The sequence below is a fragment of the Brassica napus genome, chromosome A4 (assembly GCF_020379485.1).
Source record: "Brassica napus cultivar Da-Ae chromosome A4, Da-Ae, whole genome shotgun sequence".
NCBI classification, from domain to species: domain Eukaryota; kingdom Viridiplantae; phylum Streptophyta; class Magnoliopsida; order Brassicales; family Brassicaceae; genus Brassica; species Brassica napus.
The window spans coordinates 17,012,398-17,030,244 of record NC_063437.1 but is presented as its reverse complement, the minus strand read 5'-3'; the positions used below and the strand labels follow the sequence as shown (position 1 = coordinate 17,030,244).

General features: G+C 34.8%; 5 protein-coding genes and 1 pseudogene across 5 annotated transcripts; 2 read left to right on the top strand and 4 right to left on the bottom strand.

Annotated features, from left to right (window-relative positions):
- Positions 1-986: 986 nt before the first annotated feature.
- LOC106450063 (uncharacterized N-acetyltransferase p20-like) lies at positions 987-1,806 on the top strand. The gene has a single exon (XM_013891723.3). The coding sequence runs from the start codon at positions 1,053-1,055 to the stop codon at positions 1,650-1,652; it is 600 nt and encodes a 199-aa protein (XP_013747177.2). The 5' UTR covers positions 987-1,052; the 3' UTR covers positions 1,653-1,806.
- Positions 1,807-2,755: 949 nt separating this feature from the next.
- Positions 2,756-3,505, top strand: LOC106450064 (uncharacterized N-acetyltransferase p20-like). The gene has a single exon (XM_013891724.3). The coding sequence runs from the start codon at positions 2,856-2,858 to the stop codon at positions 3,408-3,410; it is 555 nt and encodes a 184-aa protein (XP_013747178.2). The 5' UTR covers positions 2,756-2,855; the 3' UTR covers positions 3,411-3,505.
- Positions 3,425-5,534, bottom strand: LOC106448800 (F-box protein DOR-like). The gene has a single exon (XM_013890635.2). The coding sequence runs from the start codon at positions 5,411-5,413 to the stop codon at positions 4,196-4,198; it is 1,218 nt and encodes a 405-aa protein (XP_013746089.2). The 5' UTR covers positions 5,414-5,534; the 3' UTR covers positions 3,425-4,195.
- A 346-nt stretch (positions 5,535-5,880) lies between these two features.
- On the bottom strand, positions 5,881-7,512 carry LOC106400420 (annotated as a pseudogene).
- Positions 7,513-9,238: 1,726 nt separating this feature from the next.
- On the bottom strand, positions 9,239-10,434 carry LOC106399937 (F-box protein DOR-like). The gene has a single exon (XM_048778392.1). The coding sequence runs from the start codon at positions 10,432-10,434 to the stop codon at positions 9,253-9,255; it is 1,182 nt and encodes a 393-aa protein (XP_048634349.1). The 3' UTR covers positions 9,239-9,252.
- A 2,645-nt stretch (positions 10,435-13,079) lies between these two features.
- On the bottom strand, positions 13,080-15,438 carry LOC106450066 (F-box protein DOR-like). The gene has a single exon (XM_022718697.2). It carries the CDS (start codon positions 15,070-15,072, stop codon positions 13,903-13,905), a length of 1,170 nt encoding a protein of 389 aa, XP_022574418.2. The 5' UTR covers positions 15,073-15,438; the 3' UTR covers positions 13,080-13,902.
- Positions 15,439-17,847: the final 2,409 nt, after the last annotated feature.

Here is a 17,847-nt window from a genome sequence, read left to right as displayed (position 1 = left end):
TAGTGGATCTTTGGATTGTTAGCAGGTTTTATCGAATTTTTAATTAATGAATTTTTTATTAAATTCAGAGTGGATTATATAAAGATCGTTGGATTTACTGTTTTGACCAATCGGATATGAAAATTATGCTTGAAACTCAAACATTATAATATAACGACTTTAAAGTTATTTATTTTCAAAAAATATTTTATACTCATGCAAAGTTTATCAAAATGTTCAACAAAAAAAATATGCACTTTCAAATTACGAATGTAAATCTAGTAAGAACTAAAATTTAAAATATTAAATATTGTTGGGCTTGGTTCTCTTTACGATGATCCATTTGCTTGGCTGTTTTATGAATAAAAATGGCTAAAAATTATACCTTTTTTTTAATATTGCTACAACACGCATCTAAATTTTTTTAATTTTTATAGCAATTTAACGTGTTTTGCCAAAAAAAAAAAAATTCAAGATACATGTGAGATGATAGATGATTAAAATTAATAATAGAGATTCATGTTCATCTCTTAAGTCTCCAATACGGGTTTATATTACTGAAATGTAAGCCATTCTTAGAGACGTTTTTATTTGCTCGTTCGTTCGTTCGTTTCCTCTTCCTTTGTCTGACACTCTGGTGGACAAAGAGAGAAAAAGGTGAAAGTTGTGTGCCTCGTTTTTATGTTCTACTCTTCTTTTGTTATATTTTTCTGAAAAGAAAATCTTTTACATACTCTGTTTGTTGAGTAAAATATTTAATTTCAACCAAGTTAAAAGAAAAGAAAATCTTACACCAACTACAGAAAAAAAAACAATCAATAGTCTAATTGGAAAGATGACCAAACATTCTATGCCATGTCACATTATGGGCCTCCCACGAGACTGAAAGATAGCTCCATATTAGTTGTTGCGTATTTGACCGGCCGGTAGAAGCAACAAGGAAACTTCTGTTTTTATTTTCTTTATTTTTAATTTTATTTTATTTACTATACAAATGTCTAATTATTTAAACCGCCATATGTGTAGAATCAAGTATCAAATTGCCTTAGCAATCTTTGAGAATACAAACTTCAATGCCTTCAAAGGAAACAGACCAAGAAAACTCAAAAGAATCATCATCCAAGATGGAGATCGACTCATGCACTCTCAAAGCCGTGAGTTCCTCGCCGTCCGAGAAAATCCATCTCCGACCAATGACTCTCTCCGACATAGACGACTTCATGGTCTGGGCAACTGACATAAACGTCACACGCTTTTGCACGTGGGAGCCTTACACGAGCCGAGAAGCCGGCATAGCTTACATAAACAGCTTCGTTTTGCCACACCCTTGGCTCCGAGCTATCTGCTTAGATGATGACCGCGCCATCGGCTCGATCTCGGTCACGCCCGTCGATAGTATCAGAGGAGAGATCGGTTACGTTATCGGAAGCAAGTATTGGGGGAAAGGGATAGCGACGGAGGCGGTGAGGCTTGTGGCGGCGGAGATATTCAAGGAGATGCCGGAGATGGAGAGGCTTGAGGCTCTTGTGGACGTAGATAACATTGGGTCTCAAAAGGTTCTTGAAAAAGTTGGGTTTGTGAGAGAAGGCGTGATGAGGAAGTTCATGTACCTTAAAGGGAATGTTAGAGATATGGTCATGTTTAGTTTCTTGCCATCTGATTCTTTGCTCTAGTCTGATTTTGAATAACAAAGATCAGTCAAAGCACATGTATAATTTGATATGATGATGCTCTGTTTTTCTTTTTCTTATGTTGTTGTAACCTTATAGATTTTACTATTTTACACCAAAATTATTTATATTATTTGAGAGTATGTGCTTTTGTATCTAGTACCGTGTTCACTTCATAAAATGAATTCACCGATTCAAAATCTCATAAGTAACAAGAGTAAGTTTATATTGAACTTTTTAGAAAATTAAACAATTAGAAGGAAAAGGATAGTGTATGGAAATATTATAAGAGAAAAAACGATTTCATAAAATTTATTTGTTGAAAGTTTTGTTATTCATGTAAAATCTGTTTTAAACTGAAACTGATATTAATAAAGTTTTTAGCCGGCAAAAGAAAAATAAGAGAAAACCGATTCATATTTCTAACATAGTCAAATATCAGTTTAAAGTCTCCAAATTTCTAAGATTTAATATATATATATATATATATATAAACCTATGATTTCAAATTGTTAAAAATTAACTTTTTTGTTAAATTAAGATGTCTGTAGCTTCCAAATTTCGAAGCTGACTTTTTTTATAGCTACGATTAGATGAAATAAAGATCAGTTAACCATGATGGTGTTAAAAAAATTTAGAAGACCAAGTATTTTAAGAAAAATAGACCATACAAAATCTCTTAACGTTGGGTAAATTTTTACCTTCACAACATAACATGTTGAGCCTTAGCCTTGTTACAGAAGAAAACATGATGAGTCTTGCGTTGACTACTACCATACCAAATCATTTACTTTAACCACTTGTTACGAAAACTAAAATCCTCTTCGGAAAAGAAAAAGCGACCAATCAATTTTTGACACGTGGGGTTTAAGGCATCCCTTTTTCTTTTTTTTTTTGAAACACAGGCATCCCACTGGAAGCTATCAAGCAACAAGATGAGCTCCAAAGTCCGATCTATGCTTTGTTTGGCAACCAAGTAAGTGTAAAAGTCAAAGGTCAAAATTGACAACCATTCATTCACACTGACACGTCATCTTTTGTCGGAACTTCAGTCAATAATTGTTATAAAAAAATAATATGATATTACCACTAACTTTATTTTACTCAAAAGCAAGAAGCAAGATTCGAGTTTATTTGCTAAGCTGTGTATATAAAGATATCGCATTGACGTATATGATGAGATATCTCAAACAAACACTATCCTAAATGGAGATGGACTTAAACGAGACTCAGCCAACGGTGGTTGTTTCATCGCCGCCGGGAAGAATATCACTCCGGCCGATGACTCTTTCGGACGTTGACGACTACATGGTATGGGCCACAGATGCTGAAGTCGCACGCTTTTGCTCGTGGGAGCCATGCACGAGCCGAGAAGAAGCCATCAAATACATAACGGATTCTGTCTTGACACACCCTTGGCTCCGAGCCATCTGTTTAGAGGACGATCGTCCCATCGGCTACATCTTGATCATGCCGGTCGATAAGATCAGGAAAGAGATAGGTTATGTGCTAGCAAGAAAGTACTGGGGAAAAGGGTTCGCTACGGAGGCGGTGAGGCTAGTGACGGCGGAGGTATTCAAGGAAATGCCGGAGGTTGAGAGGCTTGAGGCACTAGTTGACGTGGACAATGTCGGATCTCAAAGGGTTCTTGAAAAAGTTGGGTTTACTAGAGAAGGTGTGATGAGGAAGTTTATAGTTATGAAAGGAAGTTTAAGAGATATGGTCATGTTTAGTTTCTTGCCTACTGATCCTTTCAAGTAATTAATCAATAAAAAGATTAATTAAGATTATATATATGTTTGACTTTGTGTACGATTCATATGTTGAATATGAAATAAACACTCTCTTTCAGTTTTCTTTCTTCTGTTTCCTCTGTATTTGTGAGCTAATTGCTACTGATGTATTAGTGTCTTCGTCAAAAGATTCTAATCCAAGTACATGATATTTTGAGTATTTCTATATACAGAGAACTTACATTAGTAACTATAGAAACCATCAAACCACTTAATTTTAACCAGCTATGTCAGAAAACTTAATTAGACGATCACCCAGTTACAGATGCTAGGTAAACAAGAGTTTAGAAAGCTAACTTTTAGCTTAGAACAAACCACACAGAAACCATTAAAATAGTCATCGAATAAGCCATAAAAGTGATAAGTATACAAAACCAGTAGAAAAGAGTAAGGGACTAAGTAACGAATTAAAACGCTTCCATTAGCTTCAGGTCATCAATATGGTCTAGGAAGGTGCACAAATTAGCACTCACACACGCTTGACGCTTCCATCCCTTGGACTCCAACTTTTATGATAGTTTTTTTTTCGATATTGTAGTAGATAACTTAAGATCACATTCTAAACTACTCTGTTTAGAATAATAATCAATGCTAAACTTCTCTGTTTTGGATGAGTATTTACATTTGTGAAGAGTTTGAAACAAGAAGATTATCTATCATCCACAACAGGTGGGGCTTTTTCAAACTAAGATGCTAGAAAAAAACGAAACACACAAAATGAAAACTACACTTTGTCTCTCACTGGTAAAATGCTTAAATAAGCTTCACATTCTCAACATAGTTGAGATAGGTTTTGAAACTCTTACCCTGAAACGCTTCCAGTCCTTGGATTCCAACTTTTGTGATGGTCCTTCTCTCCACATTGTAGTAGATGACATAGTAAGGCATTCTTTGGTAGCTTGGGGAGAAGACGATTACATTTGTACCAACCAGTCCAGCAATGTACATGGTCTCTGCAACCACATCCTCCCACGAAGGTGGTAATACGTATACATGATTGGACCATTCTTGTTTTGCAGCGTCAAGCAGAACCCACAGCTCAAAACTTGTACTTGATCGAGTAACGTCATCGTGAGAATCTCCAGACATAAGCAAACCTAGTTTGCCATTGTATTTTACCATAGTTGTTGAACTAGGCATTGCTTTACTGAACATGACGGAGCTAAACTTCTCAGACCTCAAATCAAAACAAACGACCATAGAATTCACTGAAGATCCGGCTGCTCTAGCTGCGTAGTAGAGAACACCACTGATGCATATCCACTCACTTGAAGAACAATGTGGGATGCAACATTCGACCAACCTCCATGACAATTTTTTGGTTCCTAATGTCAGAACTTGGTACTCCACAGAGATCCACTCATTACTTACAAGCGAGCTGTTCATCGACAATAACTTGAGTTCTTTCTCCATCGGCTCATATCCAAGATAGCTCTGCACTCCATACCTCATTTTCGAGATCAATCTCGGTAAGGTCAAGGACTGTCCCGTGCTAGGGTTACATATTACCGGAACACGCACTGGCTTTTTCAGCCCCTTAAAGAACCGGTCAGCTCCATAACAGAAGAAGCCGTTGGTACAACCATAGAATCCGTTGGAACGTGGGAAACACGCAAGATGATTGGCGGCGACAACGTACGAGTTCTCTTGGGGATTTTCAGGCTGAGGGGACGAGATGAAGACAAACTCTCTGACGCTGTAATCATCCCTGACGAAAAGGAGCTGAGGACGAGCGCAAGATTTGGTCAAGAAGAAGTCTGTGAAATCTTGACGGCGAAGCATGGAGGACCAGAGCTTGCATGCGCAACGACATCTCGCCATCGCCTTCGACGGCAGCCTCGAGAATATCTCCATAGCGAGTTCTTCAGGTACCGGCAATGAGTTCCGATGACGTCTGGTCATTGATCGTGTAACGCCTTGATAAATGGTTACACCATCGCCCTTCAAGACGTTCTGCCGCGGTGGCTGCATGGCGGAGACTCTTGAGTAGAGTTCGTTATCGAAAGAATGAATTCGTTCGTATCGAACTCTTTGTGTTCGTATTGCTTTGGAAAGAGTCTTTTATATCTTTATTATAAAGAAAAAAAAATCAAGAACTACTCTTCGTGTTTTCTTTTGATGCATGCAGCCCCACTTTACTTGGGTTAATATAACAAAATTATAACACTTGGATTTTGCAGCTAGACGTTTACCTTTTTAATATTCGAGTTGAAAAAATACTTAAAAAATACAGTTTGGAGTTTTCATTTCCTGATGTAAGGTGTCTTTTGATAATTATTGAATCGTCACCATCTAAAGCTGTTTGTTCAACTTGTTCTGCTTTTTTTTGTGTCTTTCTCGATTATTTCTTAAGAAGTTTTGACTTGTGATAAACACTATGTAACTCCGTACAATCCAAAATCGCACAAAATTAGATCATTTACAAGGGCTTGGACAAAACCTCGTTTTCTGGCGAGGTTAAGCAAATAGCAACATTCTGCTCATGTGATGGATCTAGAAACTCTTATCCTATCCATCACACTGAAAGATCGCATTCTTAATTAACATCCCCTTGGATTAGTATATTTACTATTTACAGAGTTTCTAACAAAAAAAAAAAGATTTTCTACCATCCCCTTGTCTATAATCTTCCACAACAGGTGGGGTTTTTCACACAAAATGAAAACTACACTCGTCTCTCACTTAAAAACGCTTAAAGAAACTTCACATTCTCAACATAGTTGAGATAGGTGTAGAAACGGCTACCCTGAAAAGCTTCCAGTCCTTGGATTCCAACTTTTCTGATCGTCTTGCTCTCGACGTTGTAGTAGATGACATAGGAAGGCACGTACTGGAAGCGTGGGGACAAGACGATTTCACTGGTACCAACCATTCCAGCAATGCACATGGTCTCCGTAACCACATCTTTCCACAAAGGTGGTAATACATATTCATGCTTTGACCATTCATCGTCTTGCAGAACCCACAGATCAAAGATTTTACTTGATCGAGTAACATTACTAGAATCTTCCGACATAAGCAAACCTAGTTTCCCATCGTGGTTCACCAGAGTTGTTGATTCATGCATTGCTCTACTGAAAGTTTCCAGGAAACTCACAAAGCGGAACTTCTCAGACCTCAAATCAAAACAAACCAACATGGAACTGAAGGACGAACTGTTGACTGAAGCTGTGTAGTAAAGAACACCTCCGATGCAAATCCACTTACGACAAGAAAAATGTGGTACACAGCACTCCACCAACCTCCATGACAAGTTCTTGGTTCCTAATGTCAGAACTTGGTGCTCCACAGAGAACAGTTCGCCACTTACAAGCGAACGGTTCATTGATAATACTTTTAGCTGTCCACTCCAACCCTCAACCTCGAGTTCAGTCTTGGTAAGGTCAATGACTGTCCTGTGCTAGGGTTCCATATCATCTCATCAGAATCACAATTCAACATCATGTTAGCTCCATAACACAAGAAGCCATAAGTACAACCAAATAAGCTATAGGAGCTTGGGAAACACGCGAGGTGATTAGAGGCTACAACGTACGAGTTGTCTTCCGGATTTTCAGGCTGAGGCGACGAGAAGAAGATGTACTTGCTGTCATCCTCGCATGCAAATAGAAGCTGAGGGCGAGCGCAAGATTTGGTCAAGAAGGAGTCTGTGAAGTCTTGACGGCGGAGCATGGAGGACCAGAGCTTGCATGCGCAACGACATCTAGCTTTCGCCTTCGACGGCAACCTCGAGAATATTTCGAAAACGAGTTCATCTGGAATCGGGAATGAGTTTGGTTGAAGTTTGGTCATCGATCGTGTAACGCGTCGAGAAATAGTTAGACCACCGACGTTCTGCCGCCGTGGTTTCATGGCGGAGACAGTTTTGGAAGAGTTCGTATAATTTTTTCTTGGACTAAAGAGTTTGTTTTGTTTTGAAAGACAGTAAAGACTTTTGTCTTTATGTTGTGCATGATAAAGCCCAATTTAAGCCCAATATATGGGCCCGTATCGATACAGCCTATGTAGTTCATATTATTAATGTTTGTTGAAAATGATCCATATATGCGCAGACCAATTATGATGCACATTCTCTTGTTTTTTGGATTTTTATGTTTTTTTTTTTTTTGAAAAAAGGGCTCTGATTTTATGTATTTGTCAGCTTATTGATGCAAATCACATTTTTTCTTTCTTTTTCAGTATACAGAAAGAATCATATTACGATTACTTGATATCTTTTTTTTTTGTAACACTTAAACAGTCTCATTTAATATCAAAGGTAGTAATACAATGATCTAGATATCACAAGTCACAACTGTGAAAAAAAGAAAAACAATGAACCAAAATTGTAACGAAAACATAGAAATATCAGTAGGTACCATAACTTAACATGTAAAGAAAAAAATTCACTTTGAGAAGACGAATGTAAGAGCATGTGCATTGCAAGCAACCTTATTTGTTGTTTAAGTGGGGCATGATTAATTTTTAATTATTAAAATTAAGAGAAGCAATTTTGTTAAGCAACGCTTAGTTATATGGGTTTATTGGTAGTTGCTTAATTAAGGATTTTAGAGAACAAAATGTCATGAGATGAATTTTTTTAGATTTTTATAAGTGTGCTTGTGATGAGAATTGATGATCAAACGATGATTTTGATGATCAAACGATGATCTTGATAACGTAAGAAGGAGAATATGTGTGATAACAAACCTCTATTGCAATTGTATCGATGAACCTTCCTCATGTCTCTCTCCACAGAACAAATCAAAACTCGATATCACAGGGAACAATAGCCTTGAAGACCGTCTCGAGACCAGGACTGTTATCAGAGAACCTTCCGACATGCGTGATAAGCTCATAAACTTGTTCCTCTTTAGCTCTAAGCTGAGCTTCGTAGGAGAGGTTCTGAGCTTTGCAGCCACCACAGTAGGAAGCATACTCACACGGAGCTTCTACTAAGTCACGGTGTGGAGTTAAAGTCTTGATCTTTGTCACCTAAACAACATATCAATAAGCAATTACGAACATAAAGATTGTAACTTTATTGCCAAAACAAAAAAAAAGAAGCTTTTTTCAAGAAAAAAAAGGAGAGATTTTTAATGGAACCTCAGCGTAGCTGCCTTTGCGGCGAGTGACGCGGCGAGGAAACGCTGCCGGGAAGAGCACGGTCGCACATGACGACGAAGCCTGTGCCGTGGACTTTGCAGATTCCTTTGCCTTTGAACGCCTTGGGAGAGTTCACGAAGAGTGATGAATCCACCTCTCCTCTCTTTCCACTCACTTGCCCACACGTATCCGTAAGCAATGTGCCTTCTGGGCCTTAATTAAGCCACGACGCTTCTATTATCAAGTCTTTTTGATTTTCTTTTTAATGAAAATTAGGCTAAGCAACGCCTTAAGCGTCCGCAATGCACATGCTCTTAGATCCTTGTACTTGTGATGTAAGAGTACTCGAAAAGTAACCGAACAATGACCATCTTAGGAGAAGAAACAAACTATAAAAAAATTCAATCGGATCAAACTCCATGGTATCTTTACTTGAGGCTGCAGTTTCCTCATTCAAGAAACATTAGCATACCTAGCATTGTATTATTGAATACGATGCGCAATCATCTATAAAGCAAAATAGCTACATTCTGCTCATTTCATGGATCTAATTCTCTTCTGCCTCTCACAGCAATGAAAGTGTCACATTTTTAAAAATTCTCTGTTTTGGATTATCTTAAAGAGTTTATAACAAAAGATTTTCTGCGAACAGAAGATTCAAACTAAGAATCTCAAAATAAAAACAACACACAAAATGAAAACTACACCTGCCTTGCTTAAAATGCTTAAAGAAGCTTCACATTCTCAACATAGTTGAAATAGGTTTTGAATCTCTTACCCCAAAACGCTTCCATTCCTCGAATTCCAACTTTTATGATCGTCTTTCTCTCAACGGTGAAGTAGATGACATAGGGAGGCACGGTTTGGTACCAGGGGGTCAAAACGATTTCATTTACACCAACCATTCCAGCAATGTGCATGTCCTCTGAAACTACATCCTTCCACAGAGGCGGTAATACGTAAACATGCTTGGACCACTCATTTTTTCCAGCATCCAGTAGAACCCACAGCTCAAGACTTTTACTTTCTCCACAAATACAACCACAACCACTATTATCATCAGAATCTCCCGACATAAGCAAACCTAGTTTGCCATTGTAGTTTATCAGAGTTGTTGAAACAGGCATTTCTTTACTGGAAGTTTCCATGAAATTCACAAAGCTGAACTTCTCAGACCTCAAATCAAAACAAACTACCATGGAACGCATGGAAACCCAGTTGTCTGGAGCTTCGTAGTAAATAACACCACTGATGCATATCCACTTATCAGAACAATAATGTGGTATGCAACATTCGACCATCCTCCATGACAACTTATTGGTTCCTAATGTCAGAACTTGGTGCTTCGCAGAGATCCACTCACCACTTTCAGACGAGCGTTCCATTGATAATACCTTGAACTCATTGGCAATGGGTTCATATCCAAGATAGCTTTCTACTCCAAACCCTTTCCCCGATTTCAATATTGGTGGTAAGGTCAAGGACTGTCCCGTGCTAGGGTTACATATCACATTCTCAAGCTCACAATTCATGATCAGGTTAAATCCATAACACGAGAAAAAGCCACTGCTAGGAGCAGAGAATCTATCGGAACATGGGAAACGTGCAAGATGATTGGAGGGTACAACATACGAGTTCTCTTCTGGATTTTCAGGTTGAGGTGATGAGAAGAAGTAAAGCTTACTGTCATCTTTGCACGCGAATAGAAGCTGAGGTCGAGCACAAGATTTGATCAAGAACGACTCTGTGAAATATTGACTGCGAAGCATGGACGCCAAGAGCTTGGATACGCAACGACATCTCGTTATGGCCTTTGACGGTAACCTCGAGAATATCTCGAGAACGAGGTCATCAGGAATCGACAATGAGCTTCGCGTAACAGGCGGAGAAAAGGTTAGAACATTCATGGCGGAGACAGATTCCTATGAGTTGGTGTTGTTTTTTTTGCCGTGAACCAAAGAGTTGTTTTGTTTTGGAAATATAACTTTTTGTATCTGATGAATATTTGGATACACATGCGGTCATTATCTTCTTATTAATAATTTTTGGTTTATGTCTTATTAATTCAAAAAATAATATAATAAATAATTATTAATGATTTAACAAAAAGTTTAAATCAAACATCATATATATATATATATATGATGAATATTTCCATCAAAATATATATATTTATTCTTGTGATAATTTTATTAAAGCACTTATATATTAGCAATATTTTTGATATATTAATATTTAATTATAAATGGTTCTATATCTTAATGTTTTATAATAAAAAAATATTTCCAGATAACAACAGTATATATATATATATAAGAATTATCTTATTTATTTTTAAAAATATATGTTTTGATTTTGAATTTTTTTCATATTAGTTTATAATAAATTAGCTAATATAACTTATAATCTATTATTACTAATATAAAATTCTTTTAAATTATATATTAAGCAAAAATACCTAAAATCATGGAGAATACGACACACAAACAAAATCTACTTTTGATTGATTAATATTTAATTAGAAATTGTTCTATGTCTTAATCTCTTATAATAATAAAATTTTATTTTCCAGATAACAATAAAATATATATGTATAAGAATTATTTTATTTATTTTTTTTTAATTTTGATAATTTATTATATTAATTTACAATCAATTTAGTAATATAAAATAGAATCCAATATTATTAAAATAAGAATTCATTTTAATTATATAATTGACTTTTAAAAGCACTTATATATTTGAAATATTTATAAAAATATTTTTGATTGATTAATATTTAATTATAATTTATTTATATCTTAATGTTTTATAATAAAAATATTATTTCAGATAACAACAAAATAATATGTAGAAGATTTATAGCATAGAAATTTTTTTTTATCATTTATCATATTAATTTATAATCAATTAGGTAATACGAAATACAATATAATATTATTAATATAAAATTCGTTTTGATTATATTATAAGTCAAATACCTAAAATTATGTAGAACTTGACACAAAAGCAAATTCACTTCTCAAATAATAGTATAGATATTCCAAATATCTTAATTATTTAGTTTTTATATTAGTTAATTCGAATTATTTAAATAACTTTTAATAGTTTTAAGGTTGCTAGATTTTATATAAATAGGTTTTTTTGTGCCTAGAGTTGTATTCAAATTTTTGATATTGAATAATTGAGCTTTCATAGCTAAACGAATTTTTATGACACGAGAATAGCATTTTCATACCAAGAGCTTTTGTTAAATCACTGATAAGAGTTTTTTTCAAACCTTAGTATCCGGTTATTTTTACAATCAACGAATCTAGTTTTATCCATATAAGCTTCCGTTATATCAGTTGGTATCAGAGCCAAGAAAATCAAGAATTACGCATTTTGCATGATACAAATGAATTCATGACGCCTTTATAAGTTTATATACATGGCATCTCCTCAATAAAAAGTAAAGATCGAACGGTGGGTTCACCATTTTGCGTATGGGCTTTTAGCACATACGCAAACGCAAGAAACTTTTGAATATGGCCTACTTTTGTGGGTTCACTATTTTTTTTGACATCTTACCATTTATTTTTCTAAAATAAAATAAATACTATTATGCATATTTAACCAAAAAACAATGACAAACACATGAAACTAATATATTTCTATACAATAAATTAATTATACAAATATAATATGTTTAAATAAACATTATATTTAACCAATTAGCTTATAAAATTAGTTATATCAAATGTAATGTCTTCATAATTTTTATTTTTGTATTGGACCCCTCAGAAATGTCAGGACCGGCACTGGATCAAACTGATCTAATGACTGAAAACTATTCCTTACTTCCAACACTATTTAAGCTTATCACTTATTTACTTTCTGATATTATACATTTTTTTTTCCAAAACATATTAGATTACTCTATATATCATAAGACTTAAAACTTAAAAACTGATTTGAAAAAGTACATAACGAAAGAAAGAAAAAATGGATCAGAAGAACATGAGCTCTGATACCATGAAAGTCTGTGTATTTCCTTAATCAAAACAAACGATGTACAAGAGTTTATATGGACAGAGTAGTTGTGAGATATACCTATAAGGAGATGTAATCTAACGTAACTGACTTCCATGAATAAAATTGGGCTGAAAATTGGCTGCAACAACACGCACCTAAAAGCTTTAATCTTTATAATTATAACAATTTAATGTGTTTAGCTAAAAATGTACTAAGAGACATGTCAGATGATAGATGATCAAAGTGTATATTTACTGAAATTTGGCTTATGATAATGAAAACTCTTGTTCATCTCGTAAATATGCAATAGGAGTATATATCACTGAAATGCAGTGGTCTCGTCTATTCATCATATTAAAAGAACATATTAACATAGAGAAATAACATTTAACCAAATATTTAAGTGCTAGTGTCAGATTATAAATATCTGCTATAATTATAATCATATAACGTTGTAGTTGTATTGTTTGTTAATTGAAATGTTAGCTTTTATACATAATTTTGGGGGTTTATAACTGAAAAAGAGAGAAAAGAAATGCGGAATTTGTGAAATTAGAATATATTGGTCTCATCTAGTCCAGTTAAAGAGCATGAGTACGAGATATTGTCAACTTTTAAGATGTAATGGTTTCATTGTGTTAGATGAACAACGATGAGGTATTTATATTTTTTATTAGCTGATATGTTAGATTGTAATAATTATATTAGAGTCTGAATTCCTAAAGACATGTAAAATTTAGAGCTAAGAATGTAGTGGACCTAGTGGTCTCATCTAACCACCATATATTTTTAATGTTAGATTGTAAGTATAATTAGATATTAAACTTTGACCTATCGTTGATCCTTTGAAGTGAACAAACCAAATTCGACTAACACAATGCTTGATATGAACATGTTAACATATATGAGTAACGTCTAAACAAGTTCTTAATTTTGTACCTTTTCACGATGATCTCTTAAGAAGTTTTGATTTATGATAAGACACTATGTACTCAGATCTACTCAATACAATCCAAAATGGCACAATTAGATCTACAACTTGTTATTTATCAATCATCTACAAAGGCTTGGACAAACATAATTTTCTGGTGAGGTTGAGTTCTCTTAAGCAATCTATTTATCTAAAAAACTATCTAAAGAGTTTGTAACAAGAAGATCTAAAAACTCTTCTCCCTCTCACAGCATTTAAACACCACATTTTAAACTTATCTGTTCTGGATTATCTTAAAGAGTTTCTAACAAGAAGATTTTCTGCTTACAGAAAATTTGAAACTAAGAAACTAGGAAAAAAAAGGCAACACACAAAACGAAAACTACACTTGTCTCTCTTAAAATGCTTAAAGAAGCTTAACATTCTCAACCTAGTTGATATAGGTGTAGCATATATTACCCTGAAACGCCTCCATTCCTTGAATACCAACTATTCTGATCGTCTTTCTCTCCACATTGAAGTAGATGACATAGGAAGGCACGTATTGGTAGCACGGGGACAGTACGATTTCATGTGTACCAACCATTCCAGCAATGCACATGCTCTCCGCAACTACATCCTTCCAAAAATCAGGTAACATGTAAACATGCTCGGACCATTCATTTTTTGCAGCGTCCCCAAGAACCCACAGTTCAATACTTTTACTTGCTCGACTAATATTACCAAAATCTTCCAACGACCTAAGCAAACCTAATCTCCCATTGTAGTTTATCAGCGTTGCTGAACCAGGCAGTGCTCTACTGAACTTCACAAAGCTGAACTTCTCAGTCCTCAAATCAAAACAAACTACCATATAATAAGCCTCTGAAGTCCTGGCTATGTAGTACAACACACCACTGATGCATATCCACTTACGAGAAGTAGAGTGCGGTACGCAACACTCGACCAACCTCCATGACAATTTCTTGGTTCCTAATGTCAGAACATGGAGCTCCTTAGAGATCCAACCATCATAACGTACAGACAATACCTTGAACTCTTTAGAAACGGGGTCATATCCAAGATAGCTTTCTATTCCAGACGTCTTGCTCGACTTCAATGTAGGCAAGATCAAGGACTGTCCCGTGCTAGGGTTACATATCACCGTGACATACGCTCGCTTTTTTCTCGCCTTGAGGATCAAGTTAGCTCCATAACACAAGAAGCCACTGGTGCAACCAAATAGTTGATAGGAGCTTGGGAAACACGCAAGATTATTGACGGCTACGACATGCGAGTTCTCTTCCGGATTGTGAGGCTGAGGCGACGAGAAGAATAGAAACTGCTCGTTGTCATCTTCGCATGCGAAAAGAAGCCGAGGGTGAGCACAAGATTTTGTCAAGAACAGCTCTGTGAAGTCTTGACGACGAAGCATGGAGGACCAGAGCTTGCATACGCAACGACATCTCGCTATGGACTTCGACGGCAACCTCGAGAATATCTCTGTAACAACCTCAACGGGAAGCGTCAATGAGTTTCGATGATGTGTGGCCATCGACCGCGTGATGCGTCGAGTGATTTTAACGCCATTCTCTGAGTCGTTCTGCTTCCGTTCTTTCATGGCGGAAACACTTTGAGTTGATTCCCCTGAGTTTCGTATTACTTTGGAAGGAGAATAAAGTTGTAACGTTAATCTAAAGAAAGAAGATCAAGAAATACAGATTGTGCATGATAATTAAGCACAATACTTGGGCCAGTATCGATAAAGCCCATTTAATTTACATCATATATGATCCATGTCACTGAGTTTATTGATTGCAAGTCATCCCTAGTATACAGAAAGATCATACTAGGATTATTTGATAAAATTGAAATGAAACAAACTAGCTCTGTGACTAGAGAATAGTCATCTACAAGGCTGATGCAAATTCCCTTAGTATATGTTTCTTAAAGCTGACATTGTAAATTACAAAACCAACTATGTTGTCAAAAAGTCCAATAAGGTCAATCACTCATTTATGCTAGTTGATTTTCTTAGCTTAAAACAACCATTGCTCTAGACTACGTGAACATGAACCAGTGAATAATGGGATGCATATAGTATCCATAGAAAATACTCATCAATAAGCCATAATAGGTGGGCGTTCGGGTACCAATTCGGGTTCAGTTCGGGTCTATTCGGATTTTGGGTTTTCGGGGTCCAAGATTTTAGCCCCATTTGGATTCTAAGTTTTGGTTCGGGTTAGGTTCAGATCTTTGTAGGTTTGGTTCGGGTTCGAATAACCCATTAAAATTATTTTTAAAATTTTAAAATTCATTATATACTTTAATTTTCTCAAAATCTATAAACAAAATAATATATTACATACAAATTTGAATAACATATGTCAAAATACCTAAACTTAACATATAATTTGATTTGGTTTGAATATTTGTATAGATAATCAATAGATAAGTATTTTTGGTGTTTTGAGTATATTTGAGCTATTTTAGATATTTCTTTTTGACCATTTGTATATATTTTTAAGTATTTTAGAAAATTTAAAAGTATCTTATATATTTTGGATGTTTTTAATAGACATTAAATTTAAAATATATTTATATAAGGGGATATAGAAATCTAATTCGGATACATTCGGGTATCCAAAATACTTCGGTTCGGGTCCGGTTCAGTTCCGGTTCTTTAGATACCAAAATTTTGAACCTGTTCGGATATTTAATCAATTTTGGTTCAGGTTCGGTACTACTTTTTCGGATCGGGTTCAGTTCAGTTTTTCGGATTCGGATTTTTTGTTCGGCCTTAAGCCAGAAGGTGGCTAAATAAACCAGTGGAATACAATATGGCTTTATAAAACCCTCCATGATCTTTCATGATGTGAACTTACGAGCATGGATATTGTTACAAACTCACGAAAAATATAGTTAAAATCATCAAAACAGTTCATAAGCTTCATGTTCTCTACATGGTTAAGAACCATGCCAAATCTACTAGACCTCAATCTTTCTATCCTTGGATTTCAACTAGGAGACGTTGACAGAACAATTTCATATGTAACAATCGCTCCAATAACAAAACTTGGCCTCCCAACTACCTTCTCATCAGGATTTTAAGTGATGATTACTTGTATTCAAAATTTATCTGTATTTTTTGTTGTATTTTGTAAGGTACGAACTTGTGTGCCTCCTACCTCTATGACTCTGTGCAGGAGAGTGAACGAATTCTGTAATTTCATAGATAGAGAAAATAAAATAATCTGGAAAAAAGATTTTTTGTTATAAAGACAAGAAATAAATGTGCTTGTGAGGCTGCTTTCGTTCCCACTCACGAAAGCCTATTCCATCATGTCTTTGTTTTTCTTAATGTAATCACTTTACTGTTCTAGAACTTGTTTTGACTTATTATAAAAATAAATTCATAACAATATAGCTTAATACATATACATGTAACCCTTTGGTCAAAAAATATATGTACATGTACATTATATATCATAATCGTATTCAGTTTCTTTTAGGTTGCTTGAATAAGGCTGACCTATTAATTCATAGAAGTTATTGCTATACAATTAAGATTAGTATGAAACAATTCTGAATACAATTTTCTGTGAACTTCATCTGTATGTTAAATCACTTTATAACTGTGCAATCTTTTTCTATTGACAAAAGAAATGATATCTAAGTGTCCACTCCTATAAAGTATAAATCATACAGTATATGTATAAATTTTCATTTCTTAGTAGGAGTAACTTTGATAGGGTACACAAGTGAAATCATTTTGATATACACTTATGGACCACACTTTCCATTCCTTCTTTATTGAATTGTTCATATTCCGTAAAATAGGAATTTCCATGAAAAATATATAACTGATCATTTTCTGACTTCACATTTTACAAGAATGTTTTTGATTTTGTGTTTTATATGTTCAGGTAAATGAAATGAAAAGGGAGGGAATTTACAAGTGTTGTTGTAATCACGAAAGCTGAAACAAGAGAAAGCATGAGTATATAGGAAGAAGAGAAAGGCATGATATTACACAACACACTCTCTTCACTTTCATGCTCCTTTTCAATCATTTCCATCTACAATTACCTCTTCGTAATATTCTCTCTCATACACTTCATTTTTACTATATCAACAACATTAAATATGATAGAAATATTTGATCAAGTCACAGTGAATAAACTCAAACTAATGATTGAAAATTATTAAACTTTTTGCACGCATAAATAATGCATATATATATATGTTTACATTAGAATTTTGCATTAGGTACTTAGGTGTTAATGTGTTATATATGTTGATTTGACAGATTTTAGTGATCAAATAGTTGACTTCGTTTCTCTCAAAACAATTTAAGAATTACCACATTCGAATTTATAAATTACAAAAAAAAATT